At 45.9% G+C, this 21861-nt stretch overlaps 1 protein-coding gene across 5 annotated transcripts in view; it reads left to right on the top strand.

Moving 5' to 3' along the window:
- The window catches only part of STX3 (syntaxin 3), a 70077-nt gene that overhangs the window by 15337 nt on the left and 32879 nt on the right, over positions 1-21861 (top strand). For 4 of the 5 annotated variants that reach the window (XM_060176250.1, XM_060176251.1, XM_060176252.1 and 1 more), the window contains exon 2: positions 13780-13863. The exons of the other annotated variant lie outside the window; for it this stretch is intronic. In XM_060176250.1, coding sequence (XP_060032233.1) covers positions 13780-13863 — 84 coding nt within the window. The remainder of the gene's footprint in view (positions 1-13779; positions 13864-21861) is intronic. 5 annotated transcript variants of the gene reach the window in all.

Here is a 21861-nt window from a genome sequence, read left to right on the forward strand (position 1 = left end):
CAGTAATAACTACAACAATAAAGCAACAAGGGCAACCAAAGGGAATAAGTAAACATTAAAAAAACAACAAGGGCAACAAAAGGGAATAAATAAATAAATAAAAATCTTTAAAAAAAAAGAAAGGAGAGGAAGCAGGAAAAAAGGTGTGGTTATCCTGAGTATCTTTAACTTTCCTATTTATTTATTTACTATATTTGTTTTATGGGAGATACCGGTAGGGAGGGGAAGAGAGAGATAAGAGGAGAGCAGTGTTCAGCTCAGTTTATGGTGGTGTGGGGGATTGAACCTGGGACTTGAAAGCCTTAGGCATGAAAGTGCTTAATCCGGGAGTTAAGCGCAAGGACGGGTGTAAGGATCCCAGTTTGAGCCCCCGGCTCCCCACCTGCAGGGGAGTCGCTTCACAGGCGGTGAAGCAGGCCTGCAGGTGTCTTTCTCTCCCCCTCTCTGTCTTCCCCTCCTCTCTCCATTTCTCTCTGTCCTATCCAACAACGACAACATCAGTGACCACAATAATGTTAAACAACAAGGGCAACAAAAAAGGGAAAATGCATATTAAAAAAAAAAAAGAAAGTCCTTAATCCACTTAACTTTCACCCTTTCTCCCTAGTTAGGCTTCATCTTCTGTCTCTTTCTTCCTTTTACCAGAGAGAGAGGGAGGGAGGGGGGAGAGAGAGAGGTAAGAGGAGAGCAGTGCTCAGCTCTGGTTTATGGTGGTACAGGGGATTGAATTTGGGACTTTGGAGCCTCAGGCCAGAGAGTCTTTGCATCACTGTTAAGCTCCATAGGTTTCGTTTTCTCCAGCGCTGCCTCAACTTCTGATGGGTCCAGCATGCCAACTGCTGGGTGAACAGTGTTTTATATTAAGTGTGGTCATGATCACACACACACACACACACACACACACACACACACACACACACACACACACACACACCAGCAGCACACTCCCTGAAATAAACAAGTGAGTGCTTCTGAACCAGTGTGGGAAGGGCCTCTTCATGCAGAGAGTCAGAGCTGGGCCCCTGGGCTTCTACAGACCTATTTCTGAGAGCTCATGCTGCCACTTACCAGCCAAATCAGTTTGGATGCCTTCGTTGACCTAATTAAGTTGTTGCTGCATCTGTAAATGGGAAAGGTAGTATTTGCCCCTCTTAGGGCTGAAGCGACAATTAAGTAATGTATTTGAAACCATAGGAGTGTCTGCTACAGGCTAGGGAGATGGCTATGTGGGTAAAGCATCAAAGACTTGCATGCCTGAGGCCCTGGGTTCAATCCCCACCACCACCTATGCCAGAGTAGAGCTCTGTTTTTTTGTTGTTTTTTTCCCCTCTTGTAAAACTAATGAAGAGGAACTTTTGGCAGCAGCAGCAACAACACACACACACACACACCACCACCACCACCACCACCACCACCACCACCACCACCACCACCAGTGATAACGGTTATGGTAGAAAGCTTCAAAAAGTGCCAGTTCTTGCCTCAAATTGCCCAGCTTGGACAACATCTTGAAAGCAAAAGTATGAAGCTCGCCTTAGGGTATTGTGAGCTGATTTCCTCTTATGCGACAAGAGGTTGGGGAAAGATGCAATTCAGTGGAAAGGGGAAATGTTCCTTTCCCTGGAAGAGACAGCCCAGCGTAGGAGGGAGGACCAAGCCTTGGAGAGAGGGGCCACGTGATGCCCATAGAGCACCCTTTACCTGCGGGAGAGCTGACACACTTTTTTTTTTTCTTTATATATTTTTTCTTTATGGGGGATTCATTGTTTACAGTCAACAGTATCATCTGTACATGTGTAACATTTCTTAGTTTTCTACATAACAATTCAAGTCCCCTTAGGTCTTCGTACACTTACTTGGATTTTCTGGCTCTCTGGATTAAAGGGAAGGGACTGGGAAAACCGTGTGTTTGCACGAGTGTGTGTGTGTGTGTGTGAGTGTGTGTGTTTTCTCCCAGTATTAGGAGCTGGGGGGTGAGAGGAGGTGTCTGTCTTTGGGAACCCACAGACCTCATTCTAGGACGGGCAGCACAACCCAGGAGATCTCGTCTCTTTGAGACATGTTTATTGGGAGAAACTGTGGGTCTGTAAAGATGAATGTGGTGCGAGTGTGGAGAGGAGGAGCTGCCTAGATTCTGTGCTCACCTCCTTGCGGGAGGAGGGTTTCTGCCCTGCCCAGGCCCTGCCAGCCACAATACCCTGCTCCCGGGTGCCCAAGGGCCTTCTTGGAACATACTTCGGTCATCCCCAAACCTGCAGTTGTTGTTGCCCTCACCTTGAAAGGTACCAGAGGGCTCTTGACCCTTGCGTCTGCGTCCCTCTCATCTTCCCAGAGGGGTCAGAGACCTGTGAATAGTGACATCTTTGTTGGGGTGATTTCCTTCTTTTCTTAAATTATTATTATTTTTATTGGGGGATTAATATCTTACAGTAGGCAGTAAATACAATAGTTTGTACATGCATAACATTTCCTAGTTTTCCACATAAAAATACAACCCCCACTAGGTCCTCTGTCATCCTGTTTCAGGATCTGAACTCTGCCCGCCACCCAGCCCAGAGTCTTTACTCTGGTGCAATAGACCTCCTTCTTTCTAATTCTCCTCCTCCTATCTTGCTGATTTGATCTGTAATGATCCCATGGAGATGCTGTTGGTCTAAGCTTTTGTTGCAGCCATATTAGGACAGAAATTGAGAGACACCTGCAGACCCTCTTCCCTGCTCATGAAGCATTCCCCCCTGCAGGTGGGGAGCGAGGGCTTGAACCTGGGTACTTGCACATGGTAATGTGTGCACTTAACCGGGTGTGCCACTGCCTGGACCCCTTGGCCTGTAGCTTCTCAACAACAGTCCACAGTCGGGATTCACTTGTGTACGTTCCGCAACTAGAGTGTTGTAAATGCCTGGCACCTGGGAGTGATAGTTATTATTATTTTTATTAAATGAGCTCATGAAACAGAACCCACGGGGGGGGGGGGAGGTCGGGTGATGGCACACCTGGTTGAGCACACAAGGTACAATGCGCAAGAACCCAGGTTTGAGCCCCCAGCCCCCCACCTGCAGGGGGAAAGCTTTGCAAATGGTGAAGCAGGGCTGCAGGTGTCTCGCTGTCTCTCTCCCTATCTTCTCCCTCCCCCCTCGATTTCTGGCTGGCTCTATCTAATAAATAAAAAGATTAAAGAAAATTAAAAAAAAACAGGACCCATGGACCCATAGACAAGGCTACAGAGAAAAGCGTGAGGGTTGGCTGAGAGGAATCGCAGACGAAGGTGCTTGAGATGGGTCTCTGGGTCTCCCGATCTCTTTCCACTCTGTCCCGAGCGGAGGGCACAATCTTAGCTGTATCGGAGGCAGGGGTGGGGGTGTGGGGAGCACCTGATTCTTCTCTGTGCTGCCTGAGTGGTTGGCTCTATCTCCCATCTCCTGGCAGGAGGCTGGGGGCAGAGGAAGTGGGTAGCAGGACTCCTGGCTCTTAGGCCTGTGCGCCTCTGTGGCTACGCTTGCAGCCTCTCTAACGTCCCTGTTACCACACGTTTTGATCCTGTGATAAAAATGCTGAGGTTTTCTTCTTGGCTGTGTTCAGTCATGTGGGTTGAAGATAAAAGGTATCATGTGCTCTCCTTGGTCCAGGGAGGGGTGGGAGTGGGTGGGGGGGGGTTTGCTGAGATCTCTGGACACATGCCTGTGTCAGGTGGGAAGGAAACCGGATTCTGGGATCGGGTGGATCCTGTATGAGAGGAGCCTGGTGTTTCCAGGGACTCAGACACAATAGCCTATGAATTTGCTGAGCCGGGCTACCTTTTGATGCTATTGCTATAAGTTGGTGCTATTTCGTGTTTGAGGGAGTGGCATGTCGCAATGGGGAGGCCTCTGCCTGAGAAGACTTGGGAAAGCTGGGTTTGATGCCTTTGTCTGCAACGCCCCCCCCCCCCCCCATGGTTTGCCCTTAGGCCTCAGTTTACCCGTTTCTACAGAACAGAATTCAATATTTGAATCCATAAGGGTGTATTCAGTTCTAACAGTCCTGCTTTTTTATTTAAAAATTTTAATTAAGGGGAGTCGGGCTGTAGCGCAGCGGGTTAAGCGCAGGTGGCGCAAAGCACAAGGACCGGCATAAGGATCCCGGTTCGAACCCCGGCTCCCCACCTGCAGGGGAGTCGCTTCACAGGCAGTGAAGCAGGTCTGCAGGTGTCTATCTTTCTCTCTTCCTCTCTGTCTTCCCCTCCTCTCTCCATTTCTCTCTGTCCTATCCAACAACGACAACAACAATAATAACTACAACAATAAAACAACAAGGGCAACAAAAGGGAATAAATAAATAAAATAAATATTTAAAAAAAATTTTAATTAATTGTTTGATAGGACAGAGAGGAATTGGAGAGGAGAAGGAGAGAGAGAGACACCTGCAGCACTGCTTCACCGCTAGTGAGGTTCCCTCCCCGATAGGTGAGGACTGGGGCTTCAGCCCACATCCTTGCTCATGGAATTAGATATATTCTACCAAGTGCACCCCCTCCTTTTTTGGGAAATATTTTATTTGTTAATGAGAAAGATAGGGAGAATAGAGAAGGAATCAGACATCACTCTGGTACGTATGCTGCTGGGGATGGAACTTGGAACCTCTTGCTTGAGAGTCCAACTCCTTCTCCACTGTGCCATCTCCTGGACCACACACACCCCCTTTTTTAATGCTCCTTTCCTTTTTTTTTTTTTTTTTTACCCTTTTTTTCCACTTCTTTATTTTATTTTATTTTTTATCACTGGGGCTTGGTGCCTGCACTACGAATCCACTGCTCCTGAAGGCCATTTTTTTTCTCTTTTGTTGCTCTTGTTGTTACCCTTGTTGTTGACTTCCATTATTATTATTGTTGTCATTGCTGTTGTTGCTGTTGGATAGGACAGAGAGAAATGGAGAGAGGGGGAGAGAAAGAGAGACACCTGCAGACCTGCTTTACCGCTTGTAAAGCGACTCCCCTGTGTGTGGGGAGCTAGGGGCTTGAACTGGGATCCTTATGCTGGTCCTTGTGCTTTGCGCCATGTGCGCTTAACCCACTGCACTACCGCCTGACCTCCCTTTATTTTATTATATATATATATATATATATATGTATATATATATATATATATGTACATATATATATTCATATATATTCACTGGGTAGGGCTAGAGAGAAATTGAAAGGGAAAGGGGAGATAAAGATGAGGGGAGAGAGAGATACCTTCAGCCCTGTTTTTTCAGCTAGTTTTTTTTTCCTTTTTTACCAGAGCAGAGTACTGCTCAGCTCTGGCTTACCGTGGTGCAGGGGATTGAATCTGGGACTTTGGAGCTCAGGCATGAGAGTCTGTTTGCATAACCATTATGCTATCTACCACTGCCCCGAAGCTAAGCCTTTTCCAGTCCAAGCTATGGGATGTTAGAATTGACAGTGATAACAACCCGTAACAGTACGGATAAACTTGATGGAGCTTCCACTGATGCTAATTGGCAACCAGACTTTGGACCTCGGTTGTGAGTTGTTAGACCTTTTTCTTTCCCCATTCCACACATCCTCCTGCTAGAAATGGAGCAGGCTGCCCACCTAGCCTGTTAAAAAAAAATCAAGAGGGGATCATCTTGAGTGAGAAGTCCTTGCCAAAGTTTCAAGGGTTTCAGGAAGTCAAGTCGTGGAGGCAGAGCTGGGTGGCTGCCTCACTGCTGCAGGCCACCATTGCTCTCAGGCTCCAGAACTTTCCCCTCAGGCCATCCCGTGATGGTGGCCTTGCAGGCACATTCAGTGTGGGAGCAAAGAATTCTGCAGAGGAAAGCTTAATAAGGGCAAGAGGCTGGTGTACTTTAACGATGACTCTTCAGTCACTGTCATGCCACCCTACCAGCTGGGGCCCTAGTTGGGGAGTTCTGAGATTCCCAGACAGACATGATGGGCCTAGACCTCGAATAGATCCTTCTCTCCATTGTTACCGGCCATTCCTATCAGGAACAACACAATAAAGCCCTTTGTGGGCCCCCATAGGACCTTGCCCTCAAGTTGGATCAACAACGTTAGAGAATGTTCCATCCTCTGAAGGGAGACTGGACAATATACTCTATGCTACACCTGAAGAAGATGGGTCCTGTTATTAGGGCAGCTTGGAACGTTCTTACAGATGACCACAGAATGTGAGCTCAGATCTACAGGGATGCAGAGGTCACATAGGCTCCTAAGCTGAATATGGGCCCCAGATCACATCAAATCGATGGGGTTTACAGTCAACAATATTTATACACCTTTCCCATATTTGGGAGCTACTCTCTTTTCTGATCCTGCTTTCTAGTCCTTCTGCCAGCCATGACATAACCTCCCTAGACAATAATTAGGATCCACCTGCATATCAGATTTCAGGCTCAGGCCAAAAACAAACAAACAAAAAACCACTAGTATAGCCACAGGCCCTTTGGAATACAACTAAAATATGCCTACTAGCTATCTACAAAACAGAGGGCCCCCCAACTCTTCATCTGGAATAGTCCAGCCTTTAGGTTCATGATTGGTCAACAGTTTGTTTGGCTTTGTATGTTAACTCTTTTCAACCACCAGGTTCCAGATGCTACCATGATGCCAGCCAGACTTCCCTGGACAGACAACCCCACCAATGTGTCCTGGAGCTCCGCTTCCCTAGAGTCCATCCCCACTAGGGAAAGAGAGAGACAGGCTGGGAGTATGGATCGACCTGTCAACGCCCATGTTCAGCGGAGAAGCAATTCCAGAAGCCAGACCTTCCACCTTCTGCATCCCACAGTGACCTTGGGTCCATACTCCCAGAGGGATAAAGAATAGGAAAGCTCTCAGGGGAGGGGATAGGGAGTTCTGGTGGTGGGAATTGTGTAGAGTTGTACCCCTCTTATCGTATGGTTTAGTCAGTGTATCCTTTTAAGAAATAAAATAAATAAATAAAAGAATTCTTTAGAGGGCAGAGCCTCAACAATTCACCCACCTGGAGGAAGACTGGTCACTGTTTTTTTTTTTTTCTTTATTTTTTTTGCTGAGACTCAGGACCCTGCACAAGCATAATTTAAGCATTTCTAGGATGACTCTTGTCATTTAGACAGACAGACAGACAGACACATAGATGGAGGGAGGGAGGGAGGCATCATAACACCAGAGGTTTCCCTGATTCTTCTTGTGTGTAGTGTCAGGGCTTGAACCTGTGCCCTGGACTGTCTCTTTGGCCCCTGGCTGCCTATTTGATTGTCAGAAAAATCATGATGTATTTTTCTTTTCTTTTTTGCCTCCAGGGTTATTGCTAGGGATCAGTGCCTGCACTATGAATCCTCTGTTCCTGACGGCCATTTTTTTCCATTTTATTGAATAAGACAGAGAGAAATTGAGAAAGGAGTGGGAGATAGACAGCGGAAGAGACAGAGACACCTGCAGACCTGCTGCACTGCTTGCAAAGGGACTGACTCCCCTGCACGTGGGGAGCTGGGGTCTCGAACCTGGATGCTTGTGTGAGTCCTTGCGTTTCATACATACTACGTGCACTTAACCTGGGGCTCTACCGCCTGACCCCCTCCCCCGTATTTTTCTATGCAAAAACTGTCATGACTTTTCTGACAGCCCAGTATTTTCTGATGAACACCAGAGAGCTTACTTAAGAGATGGAGCCTGCTGCAAGTCTCATGGCCTGATAATAATGGTAAAGAGAGTGGATCTTGTTGAATGGATCTTGGCCTCTGGAAGCTAGTTGTTTATTCAGATTTAGTGGACTGTATTCCTGTGACATGTGAGGTGCTCAGTGGACGTGTGGAGTAAGTTACTTGGTGCTCGGATTTAACTGTGACAGAAGCTGAGTTTGGCTAAGTGAATAAAATAGACTGAAGAATCCTACTCAGTGACCCTGGGAGCTGGTGCAATGGATAAAGCATTGGATTCTCAAGCATGAGGTCAAGAGTTCGATCCCCAGCATTGTATATGTGAGAGGCCCTGGTTCTTTTTCTCCCTTCCTTTCATTAATTAATATTAAAAAAGGGAAAGCTTAAAAGGAAGGAATACTTCAGGGCCAGGTGTTGGCGCACCTGGTTGATCACATACATTACAGTGTGCAAGGACCAGGGTTCGAGCCCCCAGCACCCATCAGCAGGAGGAAAGCTTCACAAGTGGTGAAGTAGTGTTGCAGATATCTCTTTGTTTCTCTCCCTCTCTGTCACCCCCTTCCCTCTTGATTTCTGGCTGTCTCTAGTAAATAAAGATAATGAAAACAAAATTAGAAAATAATAAAAGGAAGACGTACTGCTCAGTACACTGAAAGAACACTAGGGAAGAGTGTAGAACCCGCTGTCAATAAGGGGTGACTGAGGAAGGATAGGAGTGAAGGTAGCTTGGGAAATCCCACCCCCATCTCCATTGGCTGCTTACTTGACCCCATTCATGTCACAATGCTGCTTCCTTGGGAGAGCTTGGGTCTGCCTGATCTTTTCCCCAGAATCCTATGGGCAAGGCCCATCTGCACAGGAAGGCATTCAGGGCAGAGACTTGTGCTCCTAACTAACATCTATCAGGACAGAGAGGTAAGGCAACGCCCAACTCTCCAGGAGCTTGCCTGCAGTCTGCAGGGAAAGATACATAAGGGAATCATTAACGGCAGACTGTGAGGGCTGTGTGGAGAGGCTTGCACTAAAGGCAGCCAGAGTTTCGGGAGACTTGACATTTTGCCTGGGGAGTGTCAGGTCAGGCAGAGGAGGCAGTTGCAGGTGTCTTTGAAGCTAAGTGAAACTTGGCCATCTGGACACAGGCGTTTCAGGAAGAAGTCCTTGTGTAATGCTTCCTTGATAGGGGAGATTGCTGTGTCCAGGAAACGCAGGCAGTTCTAAGTGCTTGGTCTAGAGAGTATGGCCCAGAGGAAGGCGTGTGGGTGGGGTCACATCTTAAAGGGCCCCAAGTGCTCTGTTGGGCATTGATTGTTTTTCTTCTTTTTTTTTTTATTTATAAAAAGGAAACATTGACAAAACCATAGGATAAGAGGGGTACAATTCTACATAATTCCCACCACTAGAACTCCATATCCCATCCTCTCCCCTGATAGCTTTCCCATTCCTTAACCCTCTGGGAGTATGGACCCAAGATGATTGTGGGATGCAGAAGGTGGAAGGTCTGGCTTCTGTAATTGCTTCTCCGCTGAACATGGGCGTTGACAGGTCGATCCATACTCCCAGCCTGTCTTTCTCTTTCCCTCGTGGGGAAGGGCCCCGGGGAAGTGGAGCTCCAGGACATATTGGTGGGGTTGTCTGTCCAGGGAAGTCTGGTTAGCATCTGGAACCTGGTGGTTGAAAAGAGAGTTAACATACAAAGCCAAACAAATTGTTGAATGAACAATCATGAACCTAAAGGCTGGAATAGTGCAGATGAAGAGTTGGGGGGGGGTCTTCATTTTGTAGATAGCTAGTAGGCCTATTTTAGTTATATCCCTGAGTGACTTTCACTGTGGGAGGCACAAGGCGAATTCCATGTTTTTAGCAAGATCATCACAGGGGTTTAGCAGTCTTCTGAGTCAGCTCCCCCACCCTCACTACTGTTCAGCGTTGGTTTTTGGTGCTGGGAATTGAAGTTGGGACATGCAAATCTTGTGTGTTACCACTGAGCTGTCCCCCTGACCCATCAACTCTCCTCAGTATGATTCTTACCCCCCCCCCGCCCAAGTCTTTTGTATAGATCTCTTGTATTTATTTTATGTTTTTATTTATTCCAGATTTAGTGAGATAAAGTTGACAAACACTATTGTGTAGTTTTTTTTTTTTTCCCCCCAAGGTGATTGCTGGGGCTTGGTGCTGGCACTGGGAATCAATCCACTGCTTCTGGTGGCCATTTTTCCTTTACATTTTTCTCCCCCCATTTTAGTCTATAGGACAGAGAGAAGTTGAGAGGGAGAGAGAAAGATAGACGCCTGCAGACTTGTTTCACTGCTTGTGAAGCGTCCCCACTGCAGGTGGGGAGTGGGGGCTTGAACCCTGGTCCTTGCACATAGTACTACTATGTGCACTTAACCAGATGCACCGCTGCCCAACCCACTATTGGGTAATTTTAAAAAATACTATGTAAAAGCGCAAGGACCAGCATAAGGATCCTGGTTCAAGCCCCTGGTTCGCCACCTGCTGGGGAGTCCCTTTACAGGTGGTGAAGCAGGTCTGTAGGTGTCTTGTCTTTCTCTCCCCCTTTCTTTCTCCCCCCCTCCATTTATCTCTATCCTATCCAACAATGACGACATCAATAACTACAACAATAAAACAACAAGGGCAACAAATAAATAAATATTTTAAAAAAGAATACTATGTGTTGATTTGACATATAGCAAGATGATTACTGCCGTAGTTTTTGCTAACTTTTTGAATTACAATACATAATTAATTCCTCTTTTTAATGCTACCAGTGTTATCTCTGGGGTCTGACACCTGCCTGATGAATCCACCACTCTCAGAGGCCATTTTTTCCCTTTTTCTTTCTAATATATATTCTTTATTTGATAGAACAGATAGACATTTGAAAGGGGATGGGGGTGATAGAGAGGGAAAGAGACAGACACCCACAGAACTTCACCCATTCGTGAAGTTCCCCCCCCCCAGTTGGGGGCTGGGGACTTGAACCCAGGTCCTTGTGCATGGCAGTGTGTGCGCTCAACTGGGTGCACTATCGCCTGACCCCTTAGTCAATTCTTTGGTTGCTGATGGTCACAGACAAGCCAGAGAAGAGGTGGTAAAGGAAAGCCTTTTAAAAGAAACTCTCCTATTCTTTTTTTTTTTTTTTTTCACTTCATTGGGTAAGGCAGAGAGAAATTGAGAGAGGAGAGGGAGATAAAGAGTGAGAGAGACAGAGAGACAACTGAAGACCTGCTTCACCACTTGTGAAGTGACCTGCCTGCAGGTGGGGAGCCGGGGCCTCGAACCCGGGGTGCTTGTGTGGCTACTATGCGCGCTTAACCCGGTACACCACTGCCCTGGGCCACTGAGAAATTTTACACATGTACAAACAACTGTATTTTACCGTGAATCATTAATCCCCCAACAAAGAAAAAAAAAAAACAGAACAAAAAAGAAATTCCCAAAACTCCCCAGATGGATAAAGAACAACTCTGCCCCTTCCCCCACCCCCCCCTTCTGGTGGGAGTTCCGAGCAACTCCATCTTCTGCTGCAGATCTGGAGGCGATCATGATGTAGGAAGAGCAAAGAAGCAGCTCCTGGCGGCGGCATTCATTGCCCCTGTAGTTCTGAGGGGACCAGTGTGAGGGGACCAGGTCTGGATTCAGAAGGTTGTGAAGAAGCAGGTGTCAGGGCGTTGATGCTCTCCCCACCTCCATGCTGACAAGCAGTTTCCCTCCCTGTGCTTAGTTAGAAATGGGCATCTAGGGAGTCGGGTGGTGGCGCAGTGAGTTAAGTGCAGGTGGCCCAAAGCGCAAGGACTGGCATAAGGATCCCGGTTCGAGTCCCGGCTCCCCACCTGCAGGGGAGTCGCTTCACAGGCGGTGAAGCAGGTCTGCAGGTGTCTATCTTTCTCTCCCCTTCTCTGTCTTCCCCTCTTCTCTACATTTCTCTCTGTCCTATCCAACAACGAAGACGTCAATAACTACAACAATAAAACAACAAGGGCAACAAAAGGGAATAAATAAATATAAAAAAATTAAAAAAAAAAGAAATGGGCATCTGGGGAGTCGGGCGGTAGTGCAGCGGGTTAAGCGCATGTAGAGCAAATTGCAAGGATCGGCATAAGGATCCCGGTTTGAGCCCCTGGCTCCCCATCTGCAGGGGAGTCGCTTCACAAGTGGTGAAGCAGTTCTGCAGGTGTCTGTCTTTCTGTCTCCCCCTCCTCTCTCCATTTCTGTCTGTTCTATCCAACAATGACATCAATTACAACAATAATAACTACAACAATAAAACAAGGGCAACAAAAGGGAATAAATAAATATTTAAAAAAAAAAAAAGAAATGAGCACCTGACAGTGTAGCATGGTCTGGAAAGAGTCTGTGGGAAGAATTCAGAAGCATTTCAGGCCCATGATGCTGGACAGGAATGGGAGTACTTTCTCTCATTCACCATTTTGTGTGTATGTGTTTTGCAAAGGAAGTTGAAGGAGGTTAAGAAAGCTAGGTTCCAAGAGCTCCAGTGGCGTAATCGGTTAGTGCAAGGTACTTACACGGAAAGCCAGGTTCCCCAGAGCTTTCCGGGGGGTGGGGGTGGGGGTGAGGAGTGTGTCCTTTTCTTTACAAACAGAGTCTCTTCGGACAGGGACAGGGAACCACACACACACTGCTGCTTCCTGTGCAGAAGGTGGTTTCTGAAAATAGGAAGGTCCCTACTCCCCTGGTGAGGATGTAAAGCTAATTTTTGGGAAGAATTACGACCAGAAGCTGTTCTAATGTCATAGATTCCCTATAGAACAGAGTGGAATAGAATAGGTAGAGTGAGTCATGCATACCAACAACACAGTGCAGAGAAGTGGTTAGAGACACAGGGTTCAGCAGCCTACAAGGCAGTGCAGTGGATGTGGCATTGGACTCCCAACAAAAGGGTCTTGGGTTTGATCCCCAGCATCTCATGTGCCTGAATGATTCATTGGTTCCTCTCCTTTTTTTTTTTTCTTTTAACCAGAGTACTGATCAGCTCTTGCTTATGGCAGTGTGGGAGATTGAACCAGGGACTTTGGAGCCTCAGGGATGAGAGCCTCTTTGTATAACCATTATGCTATCTACTCCTCACTGTTTCTCTCCTGCTGACAGTCTCATTTTCTTTTAAATTTATTTATTTATTTACTTATTTACCAGAGCACTGCTCAGCTCTGGTCTGTGGTGTTGCAAAGGATTGAACCTGGGTCCTTGGAGCCTCAGGCATGAGAGTCTTCTATGTATAATCAGTTTTAAAAAATAATTTATTTATTAATGAGAAAGTAAGGAGGAGAGAAAGAACTAGACATCACTCTGGTACATGTGCTGTTGGGAATTGAACTCAGGACCTCACACATGAGAGTCCAGTGCTTTATCCTCTGTGCCACCTCCCGGATCACTGTATAACCATTATGCTATCTCCCCTGCCCACACTTTCAAATTGAAGTCAAATCAGTCAGTCAATCTTAAAAAAAAAAAAAAAAAAAAGCCAAGGGAACACAGAGTCCAGATCCAAAAGGCTAAACTGGGGTCTGCCTGTCTCCACCCTTCTTCTTCTAGCGTTTGCCCTTCTTCCGTAGCCAGTCAACAGCGTCAGGTTGAGCCTGATGTAAAGTTTCAAGACCACCTTTGAATCTGGAGAGGTGGCAGTCATGGACTCCACCTTATAACTATATAACTTTGGCCAAAGTACTTCATTAACGCTTCTCAATGTTAGGTTCTCTCACTGGACCACATTGTAGCAATGTCACAGTCACCAAGCCTAACATCTGCTCTGTATTTATAGGCACTGTATTCTAGGCATTCACTTTCCTACTCATTATCCTGTTGACTTCTTAACTCTTGTGACATGTAGCCAGCAGTAAGTAATTAGCATTTTGGTACAGAAAAGCTGGTAATTTGTTAGTTCTTTCCCTTTCTGTCTCCACAATCCTTGCAGAAAAAGAAGGTCGAGTAGAGTTTGAAGCCAGACAGCAGCGTGATAGCAGAGTGACATACACCACGGCACTATTCTGAGTTTTAGACACGATGATGTATGTGAAATAAATGCCTAGTGGGAGTGGGTGTCCAGCAAAGTTGGTGGTTTCTTGTGCTTTTTTTTTTTTTTTTTTTTTTTGCGGGGGGGTCTCACCCTGCTCCTTTTCTTTTCTGTTGCAGAAGCAGCTGACACAAGATGATGACACTGATGAGGTCGAGATTGCCATTGACAATACAGCTTTCATGGATGAGTTCTTTGCTGAGGTAGGCCACCTGCCCACGGGCATCTTTCTGCGTGTACCTGCGATAGCTCAGCTCCCTGAGGAAAGAAAGCAGGTCCTCTCTCAACCCTCTTAGGGGGAGCTGAGGAGAGTCAGCCTTTTGTTGGGGCATGGAGAGGCTGGATCAGGAAGTTCCCGAGAGATTCTCTGCATTACTTAACCGGGAAGGACCGAGATTTTTACTCATGAGAAAGTCAGCCTCACCTGCAAGGGGAAAGCTTTTCAGGTGGTAATGCAAGGTTGCAGGTGTCTGTCTGTCTCTCTCCCTCTCTATCATCCCCTTCCCTCTTGATTTCTGGGCTGTCTCTATCCAAGAAAAAAAAATTATATATATATATATATATATATATGAAAGTCAGTAGAGGGGCAGATAGCATAGTGGTTATGCAAAGAGACTCTCGTGTCTGAGGCTCCAAGGCTCCAGATTCAATCCCCTGCACCACTGTAAGCCAGAGCTGAACAGTGCTCTGGTAAAAAAAAAAAAAAAAATTAAAAAGAATGAAAGAAAGAAAGAAAGGTCAATGGAAAGTAAATGATATGTAATTAAAGAGCTGCTTTTAGGGGATCCAGGCGGTAGCACAGTGGGATAAGCACGTGGCACAAAGCACAAAGACCGGCGTAAGGATCCTGGTTCAAGTCCCCGGCTCCCTACCTGCAGGGGAGTCGCTTCACAGGCGGTGAAGCAGGTCTGCAGGTGTCTGTCTTTCTCTCCACCCTCTGTCTTCCCCTCCTCTCTCCATTTCTCTCTGTCCTACCCAACAATGACGACATCAACAATAACTACAACAATAAAACAACAAGGGCAACCAAAGGGAATAAATAAATATTTTAAAAAATATTTAAAAAAAAGAAAGAAAAGTCAGTGGGAAGTAAATGATATGTAATTAAAGAGCTGCTTTTAAAGTCGTCTGCTCCATGTCAACATTTTAATCAGATCCCTCACAGGCTTGCCTACATGACGTAATTGAAATATACTACCAGCTTTGAAGTCTCCTGCCAAAACATTGCTGCTTTAGACTTATGATTCAGATACACGACATTGCTTGTTGTCCTCAGTTAAAACCCTTTTTCCTTAATTCTGTTAATAACCATAAAGCCAAGGGACCCAGCCCATACTATTGATATATTTTTTTGTACTTTGGAAGTTCAGCAGACTCAAAAGCTGAGTCGTGCATTCTATACATGGGAATGGCTCTTTGATCTTGAAAGTTCCTGTTGAGAAGAGCCCGCAGGGGATGGCAAGTGGGTGGTGGAGCCCTGTGGGAGGTGAGGTTTGATGGACTGAAACAGGCTTTGGAGCCTGGGGCACCTGGCTTGACATCTCATCTCCCTATTCTGATCAGCTTGATTTTGTGACTTTTTAAAAAAATTTATTTCTTTATTGGGGAATTAATGTTTTACATTCAACAGTAAATACAATAGTTTGTACATGCATAACATTCCCCAGTTTCCCATTTAACAATACAACCCCCACCGTGTCATTTATCATCCTTCATGGACCTGTATTCTCCCCACCCACCCACCCCAGAGTCTTTTACTTTGGTGCGATATGCCAGTTACATTTCAGGTTGATTTTGTGACTTCTTAACATGCCTGGTTTCCTTATCTGTAAATTTGGCTTAAGAATATAGTTTCCCAGGAGTCGGGTGGTAGTGCAGCGGGTTAAGCACAGGTGGAACAAAGAACCAGCATAAGGATCCTGGTTTGAGTCCCTGGCTCCCCACCTGCAGGGGAGTCGCTTCACAGGTGGTGAAGCAGGTCTGCAGGTGTCTATCTTTCTCTCCCCGTCTCTGTCTTCCCCTCCTCTCTCCATTTCTCTCTGTCCTATCCAACAATGATGACATCAATAGCAACAACAATAAAAAAACAAGGGCGGCAAAAGGGAGTAAATAAATAAATATTTTTTAAAAAAAAATAATATATTTTTTTCATTTCTTTCTTTTTTTCATTTATTTATTTATCTATTTATTTTTTCAACTTTTTTTTCCCCAAAAACTTTATTTTAGAACAGATAGGACAGAGACAAATTGAGAGGGGAGAGGGAGATAGAGAAAGAGACAGAGAGACACCAGTAGCCCTGCTTCCCCCTATAGGTGGAGACCAGGGGCTTGAACCTGGGTCATTGTGCATGATAACACTTGGCACTTAACCAGGTGCGCCAACATCCAGCCCTTCTTCTCTCTCTCTCTTTCTTTCTTTCTTTCTTTTTCTTTTAAAATATTTTATTTATATTAATAGGAGAGCTAGAGAGAGACCAGAGCACTGCTCAGCTCTGGCTTATGGTGGTGTGGGGGACTGAACTTGGAATCTCAGAGCCTCAGGCATGGACGTTTCTTTTTTTGGCAGAGCCATTGTACTGTCTCCCTAGCCCTTGATAATGCTTCTCAGACATCCAGTGTGGCATCTGGCAGCTGTTCCAGAGGAATGAAGATACTAGAAGCTTTCAGCTACTGACGATGTAGAGAGGACGTGGTCATCTCCCATCTTTGAATTGCAGATCTTAAAAAAAAAAAGTCCTCCTCTAGTTCTTGTCTCAGTGGGGTAGAGCAGGGCTGGCTTGGCGGTTCACGCGTCTTCATCTGCGCAAGTAATAAGCAGGTCTGGAAGTGAGTGAACGTAGGCAGATGTGCTGGCCTGACCAGGAAGCTGGGAATGCCCTTTGGCCGAGGAGTTCCTAGTGAGATGAACCAACACTGGAGTTTCAGGTGTGACTCGTGGATGGACAATGCCTTTCTGTTCAGAGGTGGAGGTGGACTTAAAGATATTGTTGGAGTTTGCCTTTCTCATGTTGCCTTGGAGACCAGGTGCATTAGATAACTTCTTTCCTAGGACAGTGGACTATTCTCCTAGTAATGGTACACTGCCTCTTACAGCAGGAAGAAGGGCCCAGAGAGGAATCAGGCGGTAATGCAGCGGGTTAAGTGCAGGTGGCACAAAGCGCAAGGATCGGCATAAGGATCCCGGTTCAAGCCTCCGGCTCCCCACCTGCAGGGGGGTCGCTTCACAGGCGGTGAAGCAGGTCTGCAGGTGTCTATCTTTCTCCCCTCCTCTCTGTCTTCCCCTCCTCTCTCCATTTCTCTCTGTCCTATCCAACAATGATGGCATCAATAACAATAATAACTACAACAGTAAAACAACAAGGGCAACAAAAGGGAATAAATAAATAAATATTAAAAAAAAAGAAGGGCCTAGAGAGACAGAGATATTGATATGGTGGGGAGATGATGTGTCTAGGCCTTCAAGACTTGAGGTCTTAGTCTGTCTTTTTTTTTTTTTTAATTTATTTATTCATGAGAAAGATAGGAGGAGAGGAAGAAGAACCAACCGTCACTCTGGTACATGTGCTGCCGGGGATCAAACTCAGGACCTCATGCTTGAGAGTCTAGTGCCTTAGCCACTTTGCCACCTCCCAGACCACCTTAGTCTGTCTTCTAACACTTAAAGCACTGAACAGCTGCTGGCCCTGGAAAAGAGACAACGCATTGGTACTTAAATTATTATTATTGGGCCGGGCGGTGGCGCACCTGGTTGAGTGCACATGTTACAATGAGCAAGGAGCCAGGTTTGAGCCCCTGGTTCCCATCTGCAGGGGGGGAAGCTTTGCGAGTGGTGAAGCAGGGCTGCAGGTGTCTCTATATCTCTCCCACCCCTTTTCAGTTTCTGGCTGTCTCTATCCAATAAATAAATAAAACTCATATAAAAATTATTATTATTTAGGGAGTCGGGCGGTGGCGCGATGGGTTAAGCGCACGTGGTGCAAAGTGTAAGGATCCCGGTTTGAGCCCCCGGCTCCCCACCTGCAGGGGGGTCGCTTCACAAGCAGTGAAGCAGGTCTGCAGGTGTCTATCTTTCTCTCCCCTTCTCTGTCTTCCCCTCCTCTCTCCATTTCTCTCTGTCCTATCTGATAACGATGACATCAAGAGCAACAATAATAACTACAACAATAAAACAACAAGGGCAACAAAAGGGAAAATAAATAAATATTAAAAATTATTACTATTTAACATATTTTTTTATTTTGCATAGAGATAAGTAGACAGTGAAAGGGAAGGGGGAGATAGAGAGGAAGAGACAGAAACACCTGCATTCCTGCTTTACTTCTTGTGAATGAAGCTTCCCTCTGTACAGTTGGGGACCTGGGGCTTGAACCCAGACCCTTGAGCATTGTAACTCTCTCCTCAGCGCATCACTGCCTGGCCCTTAAAATATATATGTTTAAATCACCACCAGGGTTGTTGCTGCAACTCGGTGTCCTCATGAGGAACCCACCACTTCCGTCAGCCATGTTTTTCCTTTTGATAGAGACAGAGAGAAATTAAGAAGGCAGGGAGAAGAGAGAGGGAGAAAGAAAGGGAGAGACATCTACAACACTACTTCATCACCTGTGAAGTCCCCCCCCCCCCCCCCAGGAACTTGAACTCAAGTCTTGGAGCATGGTAGCAAGTGTGTTTGACTGGTGGGTATGCCAGCACCCGGCCCTCCCATTGGGACTTTCAATTCCTGCCCTAGAAATTGGAGGTATTAGTACTTACCTTTCAAGGCTGCCGTGAGGATGATGTGGGACTCATCCATCTGGAAAGCTTTATCTAGACAGAAAGCAGCTGATGGGAGACGCTTATTTTTAGACTTAGCATGACCTCAGGGATTACCCCTTTTCTGGTTGCTGTTTCCTTGTTTAATATTTCTTTTTTTTAATTTTTCTTTCTTTCTTTAATTTATTTATAAAAAGGAAACATTGACTAAACCATAGGATAAGAGGGGTACAACTCCACACAATTCCCACCACCAGAACTCTGTATCCCATCCCCTCTCCTGATAACTTTCCTATTCTTTAATCCTCTGGAAGTATGGAACCAAGGTCATTGTGGGATGCAGAAGATGGAAGGTCTGGCTTCTGGAATTGCTTCCCCGCTGAACATGGACGTTGATTGGTCGATCCATACTCCCAGCCTGTCTCTCTTTTACCTAGTGGGGAAGGGCTCTAGGGAAGCAGGGCTCCAGGACATATTGGTGGGGTTGTCTTGTCTGTCCAGGGAAGTCTGGTTGGCATCATGGTAGCATCTGGAACCTGGTGGTTGAAAAGAGAGTTAACATACAAAGCCAAACAAATTGTTGAACAATCATGGACCTAAAGGCTGGAATAGTGCAGATGAAGAGTTGAGGGCCCTCTTTTGTAGATAGCTAGTAGGCATATTTTAGTTATATTCCAAAGGGCCGGTAGCTGAAATCTGATATGCAGGTAGATCCTAATTATTGTCTGGGGAGGTGATATCATGGTTGGCAGAAGGACCAGAAAGCTGGATCAGGGAAGAGAGTAGCTCCCAAATATAGGAAAGGTGTATAAATATTGTTGACTGTAAACCCCATCGATTTGATGTGATCTGGGGCCCATATACAGCTTAGGAGCCTGTGTGACCTCTGCATCCCTGTAGATCTGAGCTCACATTCTGTGGTCTTCAGTAGGAACGTTCTAAGCTGCCCCAATATCAGGACCCATCTTCCTCAGGGTCATCTTCCCCTCTGTAGCTTAGAGTATGTTGTCCAGCCTCCCCTTTGGAGGATGGAACATTCTCTACTGTTGTTGATCCAACTTGAGGGCAAGGTCCTATGGGGGCCCTTGTTAAATATTTCTCTGTCATTGTTGTGGGTAACATTTAGGGTAGAGAAAGAAACATGATGGTGAGGTGAAAAACACATGGCCTTTGAAATTAAATCCCTTTTCTACCACTAACTGTGGTCCTTGAACTTCTCTCTCTCATTAAACTTATTTGTGAAATGAGGAGGAAAAAAAGAAATAACTCTCCACAAATATCTGTTGGGCCCCACTAGGGAAAGATAGAGACACTAGGGGATATGGACTGACCTGTCAATGCCAAGGTCTGGTGGAGAAGCAGTTACAGAAGCCAGACCTTCCACTTTCTTTAGCCCAAAAAGAATTTTGGTCCATACTCCCAGAAGGGTTAAGTCTAGGAAAGGATGACCCGAGGGCTGTGAACTTCAATTCCATCATAATTGAAGAGAGGAGAGGAAAAAAGAAGGACATTCAGAGGTAGTAACAGGTATAGATGTGACTTAGAAAAGAAGGCAGGACCATAGGAAAAAAAAAAAAAGGGCAAATAGTTATAATTACAGATAATAATAGAAAGAATAGTTAACCTATATCTGTGACCTTGGGAGAATCACTGTAGTTTCCAGTGGAGGGAATGTGGACACAACTCTGGTGGTGGGAATAGTGTGGAATTATCCCCCTGCTATTCTCATAATTTTGTAAATCAAAGTTAAATTACTAATTGAAAATTAAAAAAATAAAGAAAAAAGAAAAATCTGTTGAGAATTAAAGAGGCTAATGCCTAGGATGTATTTAGTGTGTACTCAGGTCACTGTTAACTTTTTTTAAAATTTCTTTTTATTATTTTTATCTGTGTATTGGATAGAGACAGTCAGAAATTGAGATGAAAGAAGAGATAGAGAGGGAGAGAGACAGATAGACACCTGCAGCCCTGCTTCAACACTCATGAAGCTTTCCCCCTGCAGGTGGGGACCGGGGGCTTGAGCCCGGGTCTTTGTGCACTGTAACATGTGCGCTCAACCAGGTGCACCACCACCTGGCTCCCCTTCTCCCTCTTTTTTTTTTTTTTCTTAGAATGGAGAGGTTGAGTATTGGAGTGAGACAGAGCATGAGTGGTGGGCTATAGAAAGAAGGCATGTGAGGATGGAGAAAGAGCTCACCCGGGGAGTGTGCTGCTTTGTCCATTGTCTGACTCAGGTTCAAGCCCGGAGCCCACTGCACCGAAGGAAGCTCTGATGATCTGATCTCTTTCACTCCCTGCCTCTATTTTTTAAAAAAATTTTTTATATAGGACAGAGAGAAATGGAGAGAGGAGGGGAAGACAAAGAGGGGGAGAGAAAGATAGACACCTGTACACCTGCTTCACCGCCTGTGAAGCAACCCCCCTGCAGGTGGGAAGTCGGGGGCTCCAACTGGGATCCTTATACCAGTCCTTGCGTTTTGCACCACCTGCGCTTAACCCACTGCGCTACCGCCCAACTCCCCCTGCCTCTGTTAAGAACCGAAAACCAGGGGCCAGGGTGCTGGGGTACCTGCTTGAGCACTCATGTTCCAAGTCCCTGGTCCTCACCGGCAGTGGGGAAGCTTCATTAGTGGTGAAGCAACGCTGCAGCTCTCTCTTTCTCTCTCTCTTTCTCTCTCTGCCTCCAGGGTTATTGCTGGGGCTCGGTGCCTGCACTACGAATCCACTCCTCCTGGAAGGCTATTTTTTCCCTTTTGTTGCCCTTGTTGTTTACCATTGTTGTTATTATCATTGTTTCTGTTATTGCTGTCATTGTTGTTGGATAGGACAGAGAGAAATGGAGAGAGGAGGGGAAGGTGGGGGGTGGTGGTGGGGGGGTAGAGAAAGATAGACACCTGCAGACCTGCTTCACCACTTATGAAGCAACTCCCCTGCAGGTGGGCAGCCGGGGGCTCGAACTGGGATCCTCACACCGGTCTTTGCGCTTTGTGCCACCTGCGCTTAACCTGCTGCTCTACCATCCACCCCCCTCCTCCTTCTACTCCTTTCCTTCTCAATTTCTCTCTCTATCTGAAATACATACATGAATAAATAAAGTGTTAATCACATACATAAAAGCAAGCTAGCAAACCAAAGCCATACAGGCTCTGTATCCGCAGACTGTGGTCTTAACCTCAGCCCTGCTAGTGTCCAGTGATAGAACTTAGGGAATATGGTTCATCTCCTCCAAACCTCGGTTTTCCTCTAAAACAGGAACAACTGCACTGTTTACCTTGAACGGCACCTGACCCGTGTTGAATTTGTCTCTGGTAAACTCAAGTCCTCGTCACCATTCCGTTTCCCAACAGCTCTGAGAAGATGTGGATTGCAAAGTTTATTTCATAGCAATTTTTCTTAAAAAGATTTTTTTTATTATCTTTATTTATTGGATAGGGCCAGCCAGAAACTGA

The sequence above is a fragment of the Erinaceus europaeus genome, chromosome 17, assembly GCF_950295315.1.
Source record: "Erinaceus europaeus chromosome 17, mEriEur2.1, whole genome shotgun sequence".
NCBI classification, from domain to species: Eukaryota; Metazoa; Chordata; class Mammalia; order Eulipotyphla; family Erinaceidae; genus Erinaceus; species Erinaceus europaeus.